We start from the raw sequence: 17808 nt of genomic DNA, 5'->3' as shown, positions 1-17808 counted from the left end.
AGGGAGATGAAGTGAGAAACAGAGCAGACTTTTCAGTATAGTTTCTATATAGTTATGTAGAATTTTGTTTAGTTAATTTAAACATGATCTGCATTTAGGCAGCACAGATGGCAGTTCTCAATAATGTGATCTCATCTCTTCAATTTTGCTGTATTTGCATGTAGAACAGTGGAGTTATCTCCTTGTTGCAGCAATTTGGGCAAGAGATCTTTATGCGCTCACCCTGCTGAGAGATAAAGTATCCTCAAGGCTGAAGGAAAGAGTACTTTGGAAAGCAATAAAATTATATTGTTATTGGCATGGGGACGCACACTGTTTCTGCTGCTTGAATTCATGTAACAACCACTTTTCCAAATGGAGGTAAGATGCTGCCTTCTCAGATTTCCTTTATGCACCCATGAATTGTAGCACACATGTGCCTCCTCACCTTCCTGCTCAGCTGAGGCATTGGTGTCACCCAGCCCCAGCCAAGCAGATGATTCTACTTTTGTTACCTTTTGCATCCAGAACATCTATTCATTGGTTCATCTATCAATTGAAAGTTCTGATTTGTTATCATTTGAGTGTCAGCTGGTTCTGGGAACACTTATCTGCAGGACAGATAATTGCAGTTAAATATTACTCCTACTATAATATAAATAATGTGGACACTGTTTCTGAGCCAGGTCCAGAAATGGAGCTGGTTTGTAAGACAGTTGTCTTTTTCTTGTTAGTCTCTACTAGCTTTGGGATAGATGGGGAATTAGCTCAGAACTTTGTTGCCATTGCTGGACCTCTGCCTACCACGTTAGCACACGGATTGCATCTGCAGAGCCCCCTTCTACCCGAAGAAGCTTTGGACCCTGCTGTGTCTGAAGCCCACGATGACTTGTGTCAGCAAGATACTGTGATTTCCCAGCTGCCCCAGTACTTCTCCCACCTTCGTGAGATTGGGGTAACCCATTACAAAGTCTTCCTGCCGTGGGCACGCATTCTTCCGCATGGGGATGCCAGGAAGCCAGATGAAGCTCAAGTGCGGTGCTACCAGGAGCTGCTCAGAATGCTGGTTGCTGCAGACCTCAGGCCTGTGGTAGTTCTCCATCACAAGGGTGTTCCTGACACTGTGGCTGTAGGCAGGAAGGCGAGCGCTTTTGCTGACCTTTTTGTGGACTATGCAGAGTTCAGTTTCTATGTTTTCGGGGGCCTGGTTGATATGTGGCTCACCTTCAGTGACCTGCCTGAGCTCCTGGAAAGCCTGCCTTACAGTGACCCCCAGCTCCGTGTCCAGGCCCTGGCTGCTGCTCATGAAAGAGCTTACAGTGCTTACCATGAGAAACACTCTGTGTCAGGTGAGAACAGGGGGAAGGATTTTTGCATATGGCCTTCTCACAATTTGTGTTACATGAGATCACTGTGAATCTGTTAGCAGTGCTCTCAGAATTTCAGAGAAATGCTTGAGTAATGGATTTCTTCAAATATTTTGACAATTGTTTTTCAATGACTGGTACTGACGTTTTACTTACTTAAAGTAGCTGGGGAGATCACAGACATGTATCTCTGTGTGTATATACACACAGTACTTCAAAAACAGATGTTACCATACTTTTATTTGCTTTTTCTCTAAGGACTCATCTATGTGCTTATTGAGGGTTCTTGTTAAAAACCACTTGGTGCCCTAGAATAACAGTAGTCTCGTACTGTTTATATACCAAACCTTACATGTGTTGTCTAGGAAAAACCCTTAATTCTTGATTAATCACCTCATTTTCAAAGCCTTATTACATATTTCAATGTCACTTATAATTGAAATTGCAGTTGCCACCGTTCTATTTTAAGGAGGGGAAGATTATGCCATCCAATAAAGTTGTTATATTACCTATCTTCAGTATGATGGGAGTAGGCTTTTTCATTAAGATATTTTGCATTCCCAAGGAATTCATCTTTAGAAGTCCAGATCTGAAGAATCTGGTCCAATTTAATTACCAGCTTTCTACCCAAAGGCGAAAAGCTTCGAAAATGTATTTACAAAATCCCCTAAAACGAAACTGGCCATGGTTTGAGATGGCATTTCTCATTTAATCAAAGTAAAATGTGCTAACATGATTAAAAAAAAAAAAGAAAAAAAATATTCATGAAGCAAGATATTTTATCTTAAAATAACTATCTTGATCAGTAAAAAAATGCTTTAAAATTGTATCAGTTATATTTGTTTTTAAAATATACATTTTATATATATATTTACAGTGAACTGATTTTTTTCTTTTCATTTGCATTTACTGTGCTACTAATAGATTGTGCTTTTGTTTTGTTTTCCAAGGTGGAAAGCTGTCCATTGCTTTAGGAATGGATCATATCTTGGATAGCACTTCAGCAGAGTTGCTTCCGGTTTCTCTTCAGGTAACACCTTAATGACAATTATTTCCAATTTAAATTTGATTTTGTTTCACTTGATTTTTATGTAGAAGATCAGGTGGCCTATTGCAAGTTAAATAAGATTTTGGCAAATTGGCCAACGTGGTACATTCTACTTGTTTGATTATCTTAATTAGTGAAGCTCTCTGATTTTAAAAATTAATTCAACATCCCTTCTTGGCCAGTAAACACTGATTTAAAAACATGGAGATGTATTTTCTCTCATAGAATTGCCAATTTTTGCAATATACATGCTTAAGTGACAAGGTGTCTGCAAAAACTGTACCCACTGTTATTTTATTTGCACATCTAATGCCCAACCAAATAAAAATACACTTTATTAAAAATAACTGCTATTAAAAAAAAAATCTATTTAACGTGTTAAAGCACAGCCTGAGCTGTGCTAAAAGTGGGCTAGTGCAGAGGGGGCACAACGTGACTAATCTCTACAAAGATGATGACATCCCTTCTGTAAAGACCAAACCCATTATTAGTTGTTCTTTTCACCTAGAGAGTGTTGGTGTGGGGTGCAGCAAACAAATGACAGTGCAGGTGTTTGGCTCGTGTTCACAGTCCCTCAGAATTTAACAATAGGACAAATAATGATGCAGGTGTGACATTTCAAGGATATAAGCAAGGCGTGGTTTCTTGGAGGAGGAAAGAGGTACTAAAAGAGCTGACTACATTAGAAACAACTCTCAGACTGCAAAATAAACAGCAGGCTAATCAGCATGTTTGTTTGTTTAATCCCAGTTTCAGCAACTGGTTTAATACAAGAATGCTATCTGTTCCTTTGAACTTCATGACTTTTAGCAAAGTAACATTTGTAGCGTGCAATGACTAAAGATTTCTGAAGTGGACTTTCCCCGAAGGATTATTGATAAGGCCTCCCTGAATCATACGGTGACAAAGGTTTCTCTATCTGATTAATCAGAGACTCTTCAGTCTTACTAATTTAAATAATCAATTGTAAATCAGGAATATTAAATGCATAAAATATTCTTACGATGTTTTTTTAAGCTCCAGTGCCTCTAAAATTTACCTTTGTTTAGAAAGAAAAGACACAAAATGCATCTTCTCTTACAGCATCCAGTTTGTACTCATTGTGTTTGCCAGGTTTCCATGTGGCTGTTTGGCTTCTTACTCCAGCAGTGCGTCTGTATCAAACATTTAGCAACTTTGTATATTTTGAACAGAATGACTGCAGGAAAAATAATTTTCTTACAGTAGGATTGTTTTCCCTTTCTTGTTTCCAGGATTCCGTAGACTTCCTGTCTCTCAGCCTTCAGTACTGGTGTGGAAATGAAACAGATTTCTACATGAAAATGAGTGAATTGCAGGTAACATTATGCGTGGTGTGAAAAAGAACACTGAACTTCATGGATGTGGAATTAAAATTCTACTAATAGAGTAGAGCAGATAGAATAAATCCATCATTGTTCTTTCAATTCTACTGAACTTTGTGAACCATCTATAACAGTTTATTTTGCAAAACGGTAACTTAGAGGGGTTCTCATATTATGAATTTGAAGTAATAGTCAATTTAGTTACTGTCCTAAGTCCTTCAGAACCTAGGTCCATGTGTCAGCAGAGATGAGCACAGAGATGATATGCCCTGCTCAAGGTCATGTAGCATATGCAACAGCAGCCTGAAAAGGAGTATGCCAGGCTCTTTCTTAACTCTTGGCTTCATGTATCTATGGCAGGATGCTTATTCCCTATAAATCAGAGAGTGATGACCTGGCCAGAAGCATAGAGCAAGAAGCGGAAACTTCCCACTCATCATCTTTGGAAAATCAATAAATATTAAAAAAAAACAAAACAAATCTCTGTTTGAATTCTTGTTTTGCAGAATGTCTGGAAGGACACAGAGATATTGCTTTTTAGTCTAAAGTTCCTTAACTGTGGTTCCTTGGAAGAGAATCCATTCATACCAGTAGCTGCCATTGTCATCGGTAAGTGACATGTTTTGAGGAGTTCTGTAGCTGGGCTCTGAATGGGAAATGATACAATTGTCCTCTCCAGACCACTGCTCTTAGATTAAAAAAAAAACAAAAAAAAAAAACTTAGGGTTTTTTTTTTCATGTTCTTCTTGGAAAATAAAAACCCAACATACTGAATCTGAGAAAAATGGCTATTAGTTATTTGAAAAAAAAAACAAAACACTTTGTTTCAAAAGATGTATGTACAAGTAATGTCATACAGCCTGTGGTATATAATTTGTGATGAAACCCATCATTTATTGTTTGTTTTTAGCTATTAATAAAGAAAAGGCACGTGTGATTGGATATGATGTGAATGAATTCTTGGACTTCTCATCTCATGTTTTAAGGTACGGTTTTTCTCCCTTAAATCAGATACTGTAATGAGTTGCTGTCCTTTAGAAAGAAGGATGCTAGGCAGACATAAGACAGTTCTAGTGGTAAAATCAGCTGTTAGTTGCTTAAAGGAAAGGATAGGAATGCCTTTCTGCTGAGTCCAGCCTCTTGCTGTTAAGGGCAGTCTTCTATTCTGCTATTGCAGGAAATGTAACTGTCTCTCTTTCATCCTTAATTTCCCAGATTGCACCTTCAAGCCAGTAGTAGCAGGTACATTTTCCAAGCCTACTGTTCTTTTTTCATCTAAAAAGCATATATAGATGTATATATTATATATATACATATATATTTAAAAATATAAAATAACATCTGTCCTACGTGATGAGCCAGCTGTGCCTACAGAGTCGTAGAGAATGTCATCGTACAGAAAGGAGCTAAGGACTAGTGAGGCAGGATTGATTGGTTTTATCCTGTGAAAACTCATGAGCCTGTGAAATTGCGACGCACTGCAAGGATTTTGTTTGTGTCTTTGACCTCGTTGTAATGAATTTTGAAAATCTATCTGCTGAGAAATGCATGAGATACATAGCACTTGAGGTGCTCTGCAGTTAGTTTATGGCACTCCTCCTTCATCTGCCAGCTGGATGGCAGGAGGTTTGGATTGATCGGATGACAAAGGGACTGTTCCCTAACTGGCATATGTGAGCTGAATGAGAAGCAAACAATTCATTTATCCTCCTTGTCTGCAAGTTCTGTGGCACTGGCATCCACCTTGAAGGTTGTAACTCCTTTTTATTCTATTTTCAGCAAAACATATACTCTACGAGAGAATCCAGTTGCTGCTCTTGCCCCTCGCTCCTCCTATCAAACAGTTTGGGAAATGTTTGCTAACCAGTCTGAATTGGAGAGGGATTCTTTCCTGCAAGATGTTTTCCCAGGTGGTTTCCTCTGGGGCACATCCACAGGTGCCTTTAATATTGAAGGAGCCTGGGCAGAGGATGGGAAAGGAGAGAGCATCTGGGATCAGTTTGGGCATGAAGGTCATGTCTACATGAACCAAACAACAGATGTGGCGTGTGACAGCTACCATAAAACCATCTACGATGTTTACTTGCTTAGAGGTCTTCACCCCCAGCTGTACAAATTTTCTGTATCCTGGCCTAGAATTTTCCCTGCTGGCACCAATGAGACCATCAATTTCAAGGGTGTGGATTATTATAACCAATTAATTGACAGGTTGCTAGAGGCTAACATCGAGCCCATGGTGACTCTTTTCCACTGGGACCTCCCACAGGCTCTTCAGCTTCTTGGTGGCTGGCAGAATGACAGTATCATAGATGCTTTTGCAAACTACGCAGACTTCTGCTTTGCCAATTTTGGGGATCGGGTCAAGTTTTGGGTTACGTTCCATGAGCCTTGGGTTATCAGCTATGCTGGCTATGGCACCGGAGAGCATCCTCCAGGAATCACTGATCCCGGAATAGCATCTTACAAGGTAGAGACATAGGATCCTACAGCTGCCCTTGTTGTTTTCCTCTGATTCTGCACATTTTAGCTAAAGTTTAAGCACAATAGGGCATCTGAAACAATTGCTGGATTTATGATACCCTCAAGAAAATGTCTTAGTTAATGGATGCTAGATTTTATTTTCTGTTAAGAAATCAGCTGGATTGTTACAGTTCATCCAAGCCCTGCTGTACTCTAGCTAGGATTATTTGTTTTGTCAAGGTTTCTTGTTTCACATGGAGATGTCTTTCTCACAAAACAATGTCAATGCAATGTTGTGCAAAGCAGTGAGACACATATTCCTCTGCTTTCTGCCCCCAGGTGGCTCACACAATTCTCAAGGCTCATGCAAAGGTCTGGCATCTGTATAATGACAGATACCGTTCTCAGCAACAGGGAAGGGTAGGGCTGGTGCTGAACTCAGATTGGGCTGAACCCAAGACTCCAACCAGCTCTGAGGACGTGAAGGCATCAGAGAGGTACCTGCAGTTCATGCTTGGCTGGTTTGCTCACCCTGTATTTGTTAACGGTGATTACCCAGATATCCTGAAGGCTCAGATCCAGGAAGTAAACCAGCAGTGCTCCACAACAGTTGCACAGCTGCCTGTGTTTACGGAGGAGGAGAAAACATGGGTGAAAGGAACAGCAGATTTTTTTGGCCTTTCCCATTACACTTCCCACCTTGTTAGTGCCGTGACTAATGGTACATGCACACCAGGATACGAAAGCATCGGGAACTTCTCTTTGCACGTAGATCCTTCTTGGCCAAAGACTGCCTCTCCTTCAATCCACGTGGTTCCGTGGGGATTAAGAAGGCTGCTGAAGTTTGTGTCCCAGGAATATACAGGGACAAAGATCCCAATTTACATAGCAGGAAATGGTGTGCCAACAGAAGCTGCAGGGGATCTTATTAATGACACTCTGCGAGTGGATTATTTCCGCCGATACATCAATGAGGCTCTAAAAGGTATGTTTTTTGTTTTAAATTAAAATAATGGCAACTAGTTATTCTGTCACTCCCACAGTGATTAGCTTTAAAACATCACCATTTGTGTAGTAATATGAAGTGGGCTACCTCTCGTGTACGTAGTGTCATAAATTGCAGCCTGTCTGGTGACCAGGTGTGGAGCTCTCCCTTCTGTCTAGGTACTGGAAGAGCTTTTTCATGGGTACAGATATAGCCTAAAGCCAGTCTCTCAGTGAAAACAGTGTTTACCTACTTCAACACCTGAAGAAAATTTGGCTACAGGCAGGCTCTTACCCACAGAGATCTCACAGATGGGATTGAATGATGTCTTTACAGATTCAGTAGATCTAACTGATCGCATCCTGCATCACTGCAGGCTAGAATTTTTAGAGAGATATTTATATCTCAATTATTTTGAGAAAGATTCAAGGTATGCCTTTATCTTTGCAAACCGTGTATCAGCTTAACAAAAAATAACACTGGTGACTGAAATTCTAGACAAATATAGAGATTTGAGATTTCAAATAGATATTTTACTGATGCTTTCTTCAGATACACAAATCAATAGCATCACAAGAACTTCATTATATTGAATATAATATATTAAATATGTTGATGATCACTGTACGGATTTTGATTCCGTTGACCTAGTTCTCAACAAACTGATAGAAGAGCTGCAGAAAACAGTATTTGGCATTGCTGTTTTGCCTCTGCAGAAGTAAGGAAGATGGACTGCATATGGAAAGTGAACCTTTCTGGAATGAGAGAGACAGTGCTTTTCTGTAGGCAACATAAAGAAGGATGCTAGACTTGCCTCTGATAGTACTGAATATTGTGTTCTGCAAAAGTTAATTCCTCTGTGCCCAGGGAAGCTGGACAAGCACTACATACATATAACATTTCAGTTTAACTATAGTGGTAAATATAAAAGAGCACTGTACACCTAAACTGATGAGTTGTGCTTGAAAACTAGAACGTAGGGAAAGGGATACCAGTGGCACAAGTGGGCTTTACTCAAATACTTACTTTCTGATGTGTTTTTAGCATGAAGCATTTGTCTGCTCCTATTACAGTGATCATGGCTCTTCTTGCCAAATATGCTAATTGTTTTGTTTTCATTTCCCTGAAAGATAATTCATAGATGCTTGGCTCTCATCCTGTTGTTACCTTCAGCTGGGTGCTTGTGTTGTGCTGCGCTGCGTTCAGAAAATGTTCAAGTGACTAACAGAGTCTTGTACTGTTTCTATGACAGCGGTAAAACTAGATGCAGTTGATGTTCAGTCATACATTGCTCGATCCCTGGTTGATGGCTTTGAAGGCCCAGCAGGCTACAGCCTAAAATTTGGGCTACACCATGTGAATTTTGAAGACAGCAACAGACCAAGGACTCCCAAGGCATCTGCATACTTCTATTCCAGTGTTATTGAAAATAATGGCTTCCCATCCAGAGTCTCAGACAGAAGTTCTGGGTCGGTGGTGTTTGGCCAACCCATGCCATCAAAGTTGCCAAGTCTACCAGCATCAGAAGTTCCCTCCAAGTCAAAGGTTGTCTGGGAGAAGTTTTCATCTCAAACAGACTTTGAGAGGGACATGTACTTTTATGGGACATTCCCAGAGGACTTCACGTGGGGAGTGTCTTCTTCTGCATACCAGATAGAGGGAGGCTGGGATGCAGATGGCAAAGGACCCAGTGTTTGGGATAACTTCACCCATGTACCAGGAAACATAAAAAACAATGACACCGGAGATATATCTTGTAATAGCTACAACAAGGTAGAGGAAGATATTTACCTGCTGAGAGCCTTAGGGGTAAAGAACTATCGTTTCTCTCTGTCCTGGCCTCGAATTTTCCCCAACGGAAGGAACAATTCAGTAAACAGCCATGGGGTTGATTACTATAACCGTCTCATTGATGGACTGGTCGCAAACAACATCACTCCAATCGTCACCCTGTACCACTGGGACCTGCCACAAGCTCTCCAGGACATTGGTGGCTGGGAGAGCAGTGAGCTGATCGAACTGTTTGACAGTTTTGCCGACTTCTGTTTCCAGACCTTTGGGGACAGGGTGAAGTTCTGGCTTACGTTCAATGAACCCCAAGTTATTGCCTGGGTTAGCTATGGGATGGGAGAATTTCCACCCAGCGTCAATAATCCTGGTAGTGCTCCCTATGAAGTGGCACACACCTTACTGAAAGCTCATGCCAGAGTCTACCACACATACGATGACAAATACAGAGCGAGTCAAAGAGGGGTCATTTCTCTGTGTCTCAATATTGATTGGATTGAGCCAAAGACACCAAGCAACCCCAGGGACCTAGAAGCTGCAGACAGGTACATGCAGTTTTTGGTGGGCTGGTTTGCACATCCAGTTTTCAAAAATGGGGACTACCCTGACGTCATGAAATGGAAAGTCGGGAACAGGAGTGAGCTCCAAAACCTGCCCTCGTCCCGCCTACCAGTTTTCACAGCTGAAGAGCGTGAGTACATCAGGGGCACAGCGGATGTTTTCTGTTTCAACACCTACACTGCCAAACTTGTAACCCATGCAACAACCCGTCTGAGTCCCTTCTCTTACGAGTATGACCAGGAAATATCAACAGAGATTGACAGCTCCTGGCCTTCCTCGGCTCTCACTGGCCATCGGGCTGTGGCCTGGGGGCTGAGGAGGCTGCTGAACTGGGTCAAAGAGGAGTACGGAAATCCCCCAATGTACATCATTGAGAATGGAGTGGGGATAAAGACCAAATCGGATGTTGATGATTATACCAGGATACTTTACTACAAAACATACATTGATGAAGCTTTAAAAGGTACAAATGTTTGCTTTTATTTTGTGTTATATATCTCCCCTCTAGATTCCTCATTACTATTTTCCTCTGAGACGCAGTTTTTAAAAGCATCTGCTGCTGCTCTTTAAATGCTCTGAGTGCAATATAAACATAGGTTTTTTTTTTTTATGATCTCCTTTGTATGGCTGTTTGTATTCTGTATCCTCCAGATGTGAAGTCTCTCATGGTCTTTCTTGTCCAATGCCAGCTTGATGAAGCTGAAAGTGTGCAAGTGGTTGCAAGTGATTTCCTTGTGGTTTGTTAAATGCGCGAAACATCGCTGATGCTCTCCCTTTGTTTCTGGTCTTTCAGCTTACAAGCTGGATGGTGTTAATCTGAGAGGATACAATGCTTGGTCTTTTATGGATTCCTTTGAATGGCTGAATGGTTATGAGCCAAGATTTGGATTGCACCAGGTTGATTTTGACGATCCCAACAGGCCAAGAACCCCAAGGCGCTCAGCTGTGTACTATGCAGAAATCATTCGCAATAATGGTATCCCACTGCCAAAAGAAGATGAATTTTTATATGGGGAGTTTCCAAAGAACTTTTGTTGGAGCGTAGCAACAGCTGCATATCAGGTTAGGAAACAAAGACTGACTCTTCAAACACTCGTGGACAGTTAACTCATTTTGGATGAGACACCTACAGCTTCTACAACATTAAGTTTTATGGTAATTGAGGGTTCCTGCAACAACTGACTGAAATAATTCAAAGTTTTTCCCTTATAAGGGCATGGTTATACCATGGAAATTGAGACAGAAGCATAGATTTCACAAGGGGAAGCAAGCACTGAGCAGAAGGTTGAAGGGAAACAATACCTTTCCTTTGACATTGTACTTTCCTAATACTTCTATGCCTTGTGGCCCAAGAGACCTTACTAGTTTAGTATAGCAGAAATGTTACTGTTTCAAGGCTCTAGCTGCTAAGTCAAAACATTATGTGGTGCCACAAAGACTGACAGGCAGAATTCTTTCCTAGGCCAAGCTGTAAATTTGGAGTTTACTAATGGTCTCTCCCTTCCCTCCCCCATCTTTATTTACAGATTGAGGGAGCATGGAGAGCAGATGGGAAAGGACTTAGCATTTGGGACAAATATGCTCACACTCCCTTGAAAATCAGCAACGATGACAACGGAGATGTAGCTTGTGACAGCTACCACAAGATTGAGGAAGATGTGGAAATGCTGAAACGCCTCAAGGTGTCTCACTACCGCTTTTCAATCTCCTGGTCCCGTGTTCTCCCAGATGGGACCACCAGATACGTCAATGAAATGGGACTGAACTACTATGAAAGGCTAATTGATGCTCTTCTGGCAGCTAATATTACGCCTCAGGTAACTGTAAAAATGGACTGGAAATCCAACAGAGTGCAGGAGTTGAGAATTATCCTGATGTTGAAAGATCGGGTCCCCGCTTTCAGATTTGCCTGTGTGGTTCCTGTGTTCAGATTTCTACTGGGAAGCTCTTCATCCTTACGAGTTCCCAGGCTGTTCAAGATCCCTTAAAAACAGGTGTTGTACTGGACTGCATTTCATCTGAGAATCGGTGTCGCTGCAGCAGTTCTTGACTGACTTGAATTCTTGCTGTCACGTAATTATCGTGGTCTTTGGTAAGACTTAAGGTGAAAGATTCATCTTCACAACTGGGCAGGCCCTAGAGTTTGAGTCACTTCCCCTTGTACTGAAGGAACTGAGTGCATGAGTGATTGCAAACCACTACAGGACAGAGGGCACTCAGATTGCTGCAGATCAGTATGTGCCTGTCAGAAGACTGCAGATGGAGCCGGGCTTGTGCCTGCAAACAGGGCCGTTCTGTTGTCCCTCATTCTGAAAGTGAATGAATGACCAGCTGAGTCCTTTCTCTTGTTGGCATTCCCCACAGGTCACTCTCTATCACTGGGACCTCCCGCAGGCGCTGCAGGACGTTGGTGGCTGGGAGAATGATACCATAGTTCAAAGGTTTAAGGAATATGCTGAGCTCCTTTTCCAGAGACTGGGAGACAAAGTGAAATTTTGGATAACCCTCAATGAACCCTACAACACCGCATATCTTGGCTATGGCTTTGGCACAGCTGCTCCAGGTAAGACTGCTGAGCACAGTTTTTGAGAAGGGGAGGGGTGGGAGCTGGGCTGAACACACAGCTCTCTGCTCTCCATGCTGGCAGCAGAGCACGGGCAGGGGTGTGATGCAGGTTCCCCACAGCCTGCCCACAACAGCTGTGCCTTCAGCGGATCTGCTGACGCATGCATCTCAGCCCATGGCTGGGCTTGAGGGCGCCAGGTACTGCACGGTTGTTCATTTACTGGTGGGCAGCTCTGCATGTCCTGGGTGTTGTGTTAAGCTGGGAAGAAGCAGATGAGAGCTAGGAATTGCTGCTGCAGTGCCAGTGCTGTCACTGTCCCTGCAGGGATCTCCGTTAGACCTGGGCGAGCCCCCTACGTGGTGGGGCACAACCTAATCAAGGCCCATGCAGAAGCCTGGCACCTCTACAACGAGACCTACCGTGCAAAACAAGGAGGGCTGATCTCTATCACCATCAACTCTGACTGGGCTGAACCAAGGAACCCACACAAACAGGAGGATTTCGATGCTGCCAGACAATACTTGCAGGTAGGGAAGAACCCAGTCACAGCTCTCCAGGCTGCTCGTTAAATTTGCTGCCGTAATTTAGGCATTCCTGCATTTCTCTGTTCGCTCACTATAGTGCCAGCTACTATGGATAAAGCAGCCTATGGAGAGGAACAGTTAAATCCCTCGTTTTGATACATCATTTCTCTTTCTCCCTTGTTTCCTGGGTTAGTTTCTCATAGGTTGGTTTGCTCATCCCATTTTCAAAAACGGCGATTATAACGAAGTGATGAAAACGAGGATTCGGGAGCGCAGCCTGGCTCAGGGTCTGAGCCGCTCCCGGTAAGAGCGCAGGCACATCTTGCTTTTCTTCTACTTGCTGTGCTAAAACCTGCTTTTCTGATAAGCTGTTAAGGAGGAAGAATTCTGTTGAAATGGTACTATAAAAATCTTACTGTATTCTCACAGAAAAACTATTGTTTTTTTCTGATCTGCCTTTACCTTTCTTGCAAATTAAGTTTGCTAATATAAAAGATATTTCTCCAAGCTTCTACCTCGGGGGTAGCATGTTGGCAGTACAGAGTGATAGAATAAATGTTTTGCAGTAGATGTAGTGCTTTGCCTGCCCGTGGCAAATATATTTTAATTGTTCTTAAAATGATGTACTGAGCTCAAGCACTGGGAACTCACTGGTACCTCTGAGTTATATTTATTTATCATTCCCATTAATTACTTTTAAATCCATTGCATTACCACTGTTCTGCTAAGAATATTTTTCCTTTTCTCTCTCTTTCTAGACACATATAAGGAAAGGAAAGCTGTTTTTTTTTTTTTACCTTGTCTGTGCTTTAATAACAAATTAATGGGATTTTTCTCATGTTCCTCTAGAAAGATCGTGGTACCTCCACTCGTGCTTATTGCATTTTGATGGGTTTTTGCCTTTTTGTTTTCTGCTGCAGACTTCCAGAATTTACTGAAAGTGAAAAGCAAAGAATTAAAGGCACATACGACTACTTTGGTCTAAATCATTATACTACAGTTTTAACGTACAAGTATGAGTATTCTACTGGTATTCTATCGTATGATGCTGACAGGTAAGATATGAATGTAAATTATTGGTCAAGTAAAATATGCACACTTGAAAGCCAGGGCCAACTAAGCAGTGTAAACTAATAGCAAATAAAGCCACGAGACTTTCATATAAAGCTGTTACAACCAGTACTAGGGAAAATATCCCCAGACAGTACCTGTGATGCTGTGTTCGGAATAGGCCAGCTACAGCTCTTCCTTTGTGACCTGATTATAAAAGTGAATTGTTAAAACTAGGAAAATGATTGCATTTAAAAATGAAGGAATATCAGTCTCGCAACCATTTGGTATCAGCTCCATTGGATCATATTTCCTGCGCCCGGTCTGTAGTTAGAAGTGGGAGATTGTCCTGGTTTACGGGTACTGCTGCTCCATTTGCTGTTTGAACAGTTATTGGTTCCCTCAACCACACTGGGTAACCCTACTTAAGTTTAAAGCCATACAGTTAAATTACTTTGTGGTTAAATATACATTAAGTAAAGCTTTTTATCTATAGACGTTGATTTCCTTCCCCTTTAAAAAGGCAAACAGTGGGAGCCTGTGAGCTTTTCTGATGAGAATTAGGGTAATTGTGGGAGCAGGCACGAGGGTGAACATGTACTGTTTTCTGAAACGTTTTCACAGAGACTATTTGAAATTAGGTAATTTCTCTTTGCTACCTCAGCACGACCCCTGTGGTTTATCCCTTTAGAAGGACAGGGGGCTGTCTTGCTTTCGTGTTTGTTAGGAGTAAATGGCCATGTTCTGCTCTCAAGCACTGCATTGTAGGTTATACATTGAAAAGTAGAAACTGCTTCAAAGGACAAAGAGGGGGCAGGCTTGTGATCTGGGCACACATCACATCCTCAGCTAGAGTTGATTCAGGCAGAATACAACTTCAAAGCAAAATACGAGAAGCATTTTCTAGCGGTTTGTGAACACCAGCAGCTGTTCACCTCCCCCGAGCTCAGTGCTTTTCACAGCTTGCCCTGGAGTCATCCTGGGTGCAGTTTTCCACAGAGCTCGGTGTCAGACTTCTCAGGTGAGCAGTAATGCAGGGCCAGGCACGGGGGCTGTGCTGAGAACAGTGTGTCCTCCTCTGCAGGGGTGTTGCTTCAGTAACCGACCGCAGCTGGCTGAACTCTGGTTCCTTCTGGCTAAAGGTGACGCCCTTTGGCTTCCGAAAGCTCCTGAGGTGGATAAAGGAAGAGTACAACAACCCTCCTATTTACGTGACTGAAAATGGGATATCAGAGAGGGGAGCCATAGATTTCAATGACACGTGGCGAATACATTACCATCGGAACTACATCAATGAGGCGCTGAAAGGTAAGAATGATTATTTAAAGCTGCATGTCAGTCTTGGTGGGAGAAACACTGATGCGAGTTGTAAGGAGCTGACTGACCACTGGCAGCATGTTTGTAAGTTACACACACAAACTGGTCGTTGCTGGGCCAGGACTTTTTGCAGGGAAAGATGATCCAAAGGAAGAACAACTATGGGTTGTTAGTCATGGGTTTAATAGAGTAGGATAAGAACAGCTTCCTTCTATAGCTGCATCCCGCAAGAGGGTTCCATTACTTGATGGGTTAATGGTTAGGACTATCTAGTTTAACTACTGCCGTATTTAAAAACTGCACCTTATTTAAAACAGACAAACAGAAAACCCCCGCTTTCAATAACAGCAGTGGTTAAGCTTGTTTGTCTGCCTTAGTGGGAGCTGACTGCCAGCTGTTCAAGTGCTTGTTACTTCGTTTTAGCAGCACAGAACGCATAAACACGTTTAAACACTCATTGTTTTCTTCTCTGTTCTTAAACCTTTGCTTATTGAATGAAAGCTTTGATTTCGGGGGCAAAGAGCAGCAGTCTGCAGTGGCTGGCTGAGCTGCCCTGGTTCATCACTAGCTGTAGCAACACACGAGAGGTGGGGACAGGGAGATGGTGAGACAAATGTGGCAGTAACTGCACTGTACTCAGTGTGCACTTCTGGGTTAGTGCCCTGTTTGCACCACTGCTGGCCTACTCGTGACTCCTGTCACCCGACTGCTCAACTAACCTGTTATGTCTGCTCCTGGTAACAGCTGTTGTGCTCGACGGTGTTGACCTGCGCGGCTACACGGCATGGACGCTGATGGACAACTTTGAGTGGGCAGTGGGCTTTGATGAAAGGTTTGGGCTCTATCACGTGAATTACACGGACCCCACGTTGCCACGGCTCCCCAAGGCCTCTGCCAGGTACTACTCACAGATTATCAGCTGCAATGGCTTTCCAGATCCTGCAACGGGCCCACATCCCTGTCTGGAAACAGAGCCTGAAGGTAAGTGGTGCAGCAGAAATTGCTCTTCTGTAATCTCTCGTCCTAAAAGACACTATGTTCTACAGTATTCTTTTAAAGAGCTGGGGTAGCAAACTGCCTAATTACCAGCCTTTATTAATGAAGACACTAATGCAGAACATATCATGATTTCTGTTTGTAAAACCAGAATAACTTAAGATTTTGTGGTAGCACCTGGCTACGCCTCTGTCCTCAAAATACAGGCAAAAAAAAGTTACTGCGTTTTACGTTTTCCACGTCCCACCCATTCAGTATTCCTGCACTGCATTTTGTTTAAAAAACAATTTTGACTACTTTCTAAGAAGACATTGGAAATATTCTTTTTTAACTTGTGATCTCTGGACTAAGTATATCAACTGAACAGCAACCACTTCAGTTTGGGTGCTCAAATTAACATTTTTTTTATCAGCTGTGGATGTCAGGAAATACTCTCCTCTCCTCCAGGCCCAGGAGCTCACTATAAGCCCTCAGCTGTACCATTACTCTGAGCTAGAGTTGTAGCAATTGCTGATCCCAGAGACCCACAGCTACTGAAAGAGTGCTGAAGAGCCGCCCTGCAGAGTGAGGAAGAAGAGATGCACACACAGACATGAAAATGTTCCCGACGGGCCCTGTACTAACTATTTATTGTTTTCTCATGAACAGTGACACCAGACACCACACCGGGACTGGCTGACAGTGTGCGCTTCCTGGGATTAGATTTAACATCACAAAGTGCAGAAATAGCACTGTATGTGCTTTTTGCCCTGTCTGGAGTTGGAGCACTGGTCCTGGCATTTATTGCATACAAATATGGAACAGCATCCAAAAGATATCGTAAGCAATCACCCATGGAACTTACTAAAATGTAAGCTTTAATTCATTTGAATATGCGGAACAGACTGAAATAATATTTCTACTTGCTGAAATGCTTTTTCTTCTTAACAAAGAAATCCTACAGCACAGAAAAAAGACACCTAGGGCTTGTACTGCTGCAACTTAGTGTCTTGCCTTGGAGGTGGTTTGCAATCTTTCTGTTCACTTAAAATATGAAGTAAAAAACACTGATTTTTTTTCCAGCTACTATTGACTATTTGTTTCAAGTCAAAACTAAAACTGATGGTTCCAAGTTGTGTAAGGATTCTGAGCCTAAACCTTCATCTACCCTCCTTCGCCATCTTCCCTTGGATCCTGCTTGTCTTTTCAAGGGAGCTGAGAGCATCCCATGAAGCTTTGCTGCTGCTTAATCTTTTGAAGACAAGCTATTGCCAGCACTGGCATAAACAGGTATAGGAAAATGTACTGATCTCTTGGAGAAAGTACTGTTCTATTGCAGCTACTGTAGAGGTTCCCCCCCTCCCCTTCATCTCATATATAGTATTTTCTTAATTTTATCATGAATTTTTTTTTAAAGTAATAGCACTAAGCCTTTACATTTCAACAGTGCAATACTTACTGAATTTTTTTTTACAAAAAAGTCTACAGTAGCACTGAACACCTGTAAGTGTAAAAAATATAAATGCACAGTACCTGGGGAGGAAGGAAAGTTGACATTCTTCATCTGTGAAAGCCACATCCTCACCTTCAAAATAAAAGCTTCCACGCTTTTGTATTGCAGTCTCTCTTCTCAACATTTCCGCTTTATGTGACAAAGGTGTTTTTCTCCTGTACCATCTTTTCAGACACAAAACACTTTCATATTTCTTTTACCAGATTTCAACAGGAATAACCCCTGAATAAGGTCATTTAAACTGAAACAACTGTATTTTACATCTTAGTATGTAAGCCTAGCTGCTTGCTTCTTTGTGGCTACGTACCTCAGAGGAATGTTACAAGAAAAGA

At 42.1% G+C, this 17808-nt stretch overlaps 1 protein-coding gene across 1 annotated transcript; it reads left to right on the top strand.

Annotated features, from left to right (window-relative positions):
* LCT (lactase) lies at positions 674-17785 on the top strand. The gene is made up of 19 exons (XM_021397965.1): positions 674-1328; positions 2297-2323; positions 2846-2907; positions 3648-3731; positions 4244-4346; positions 4648-4715; positions 5141-5181; positions 5517-6204; positions 6537-7182; positions 8435-9994; positions 10325-10593; positions 11058-11348; positions 11896-12094; positions 12422-12624; positions 12815-12924; positions 13542-13676; positions 14756-14979; positions 15733-15969; positions 16633-17785. Exons 1-19 carry the CDS (start codon positions 674-676, stop codon positions 16836-16838), a joined length of 5808 nt encoding a protein of 1935 aa, XP_021253640.1. The 3' UTR covers positions 16839-17785.

This window comes from Numida meleagris, chromosome 5, assembly GCF_002078875.1.
Source record: "Numida meleagris isolate 19003 breed g44 Domestic line chromosome 5, NumMel1.0, whole genome shotgun sequence".
NCBI lineage: Eukaryota > Metazoa > Chordata > Aves > Galliformes > Numididae > Numida > Numida meleagris.
The sequence above is the reverse complement of the archived record's forward strand: the minus strand, read 5'-3'. Positions and strand labels throughout refer to the sequence as shown.

Coding starts and splice junctions, on each gene's coding strand:
- LCT (XM_021397965.1), top strand. CDS start 674: ATGGAGCTGGTTTGTAAGACAGTTGTCTTTTTCTTGTTAGTCTCTACT. Junction 11,349..11,895: donor CAGCTAATATTACGCCTCAG/GTAACTGTAAAA, acceptor CATTCCCCACAG/GTCACTCTCTATCACTGGGA. Junction 12,625..12,814: donor CTGCCAGACAATACTTGCAG/GTAGGGAAGAAC, acceptor TTCCTGGGTTAG/TTTCTCATAGGTTGGTTTGC.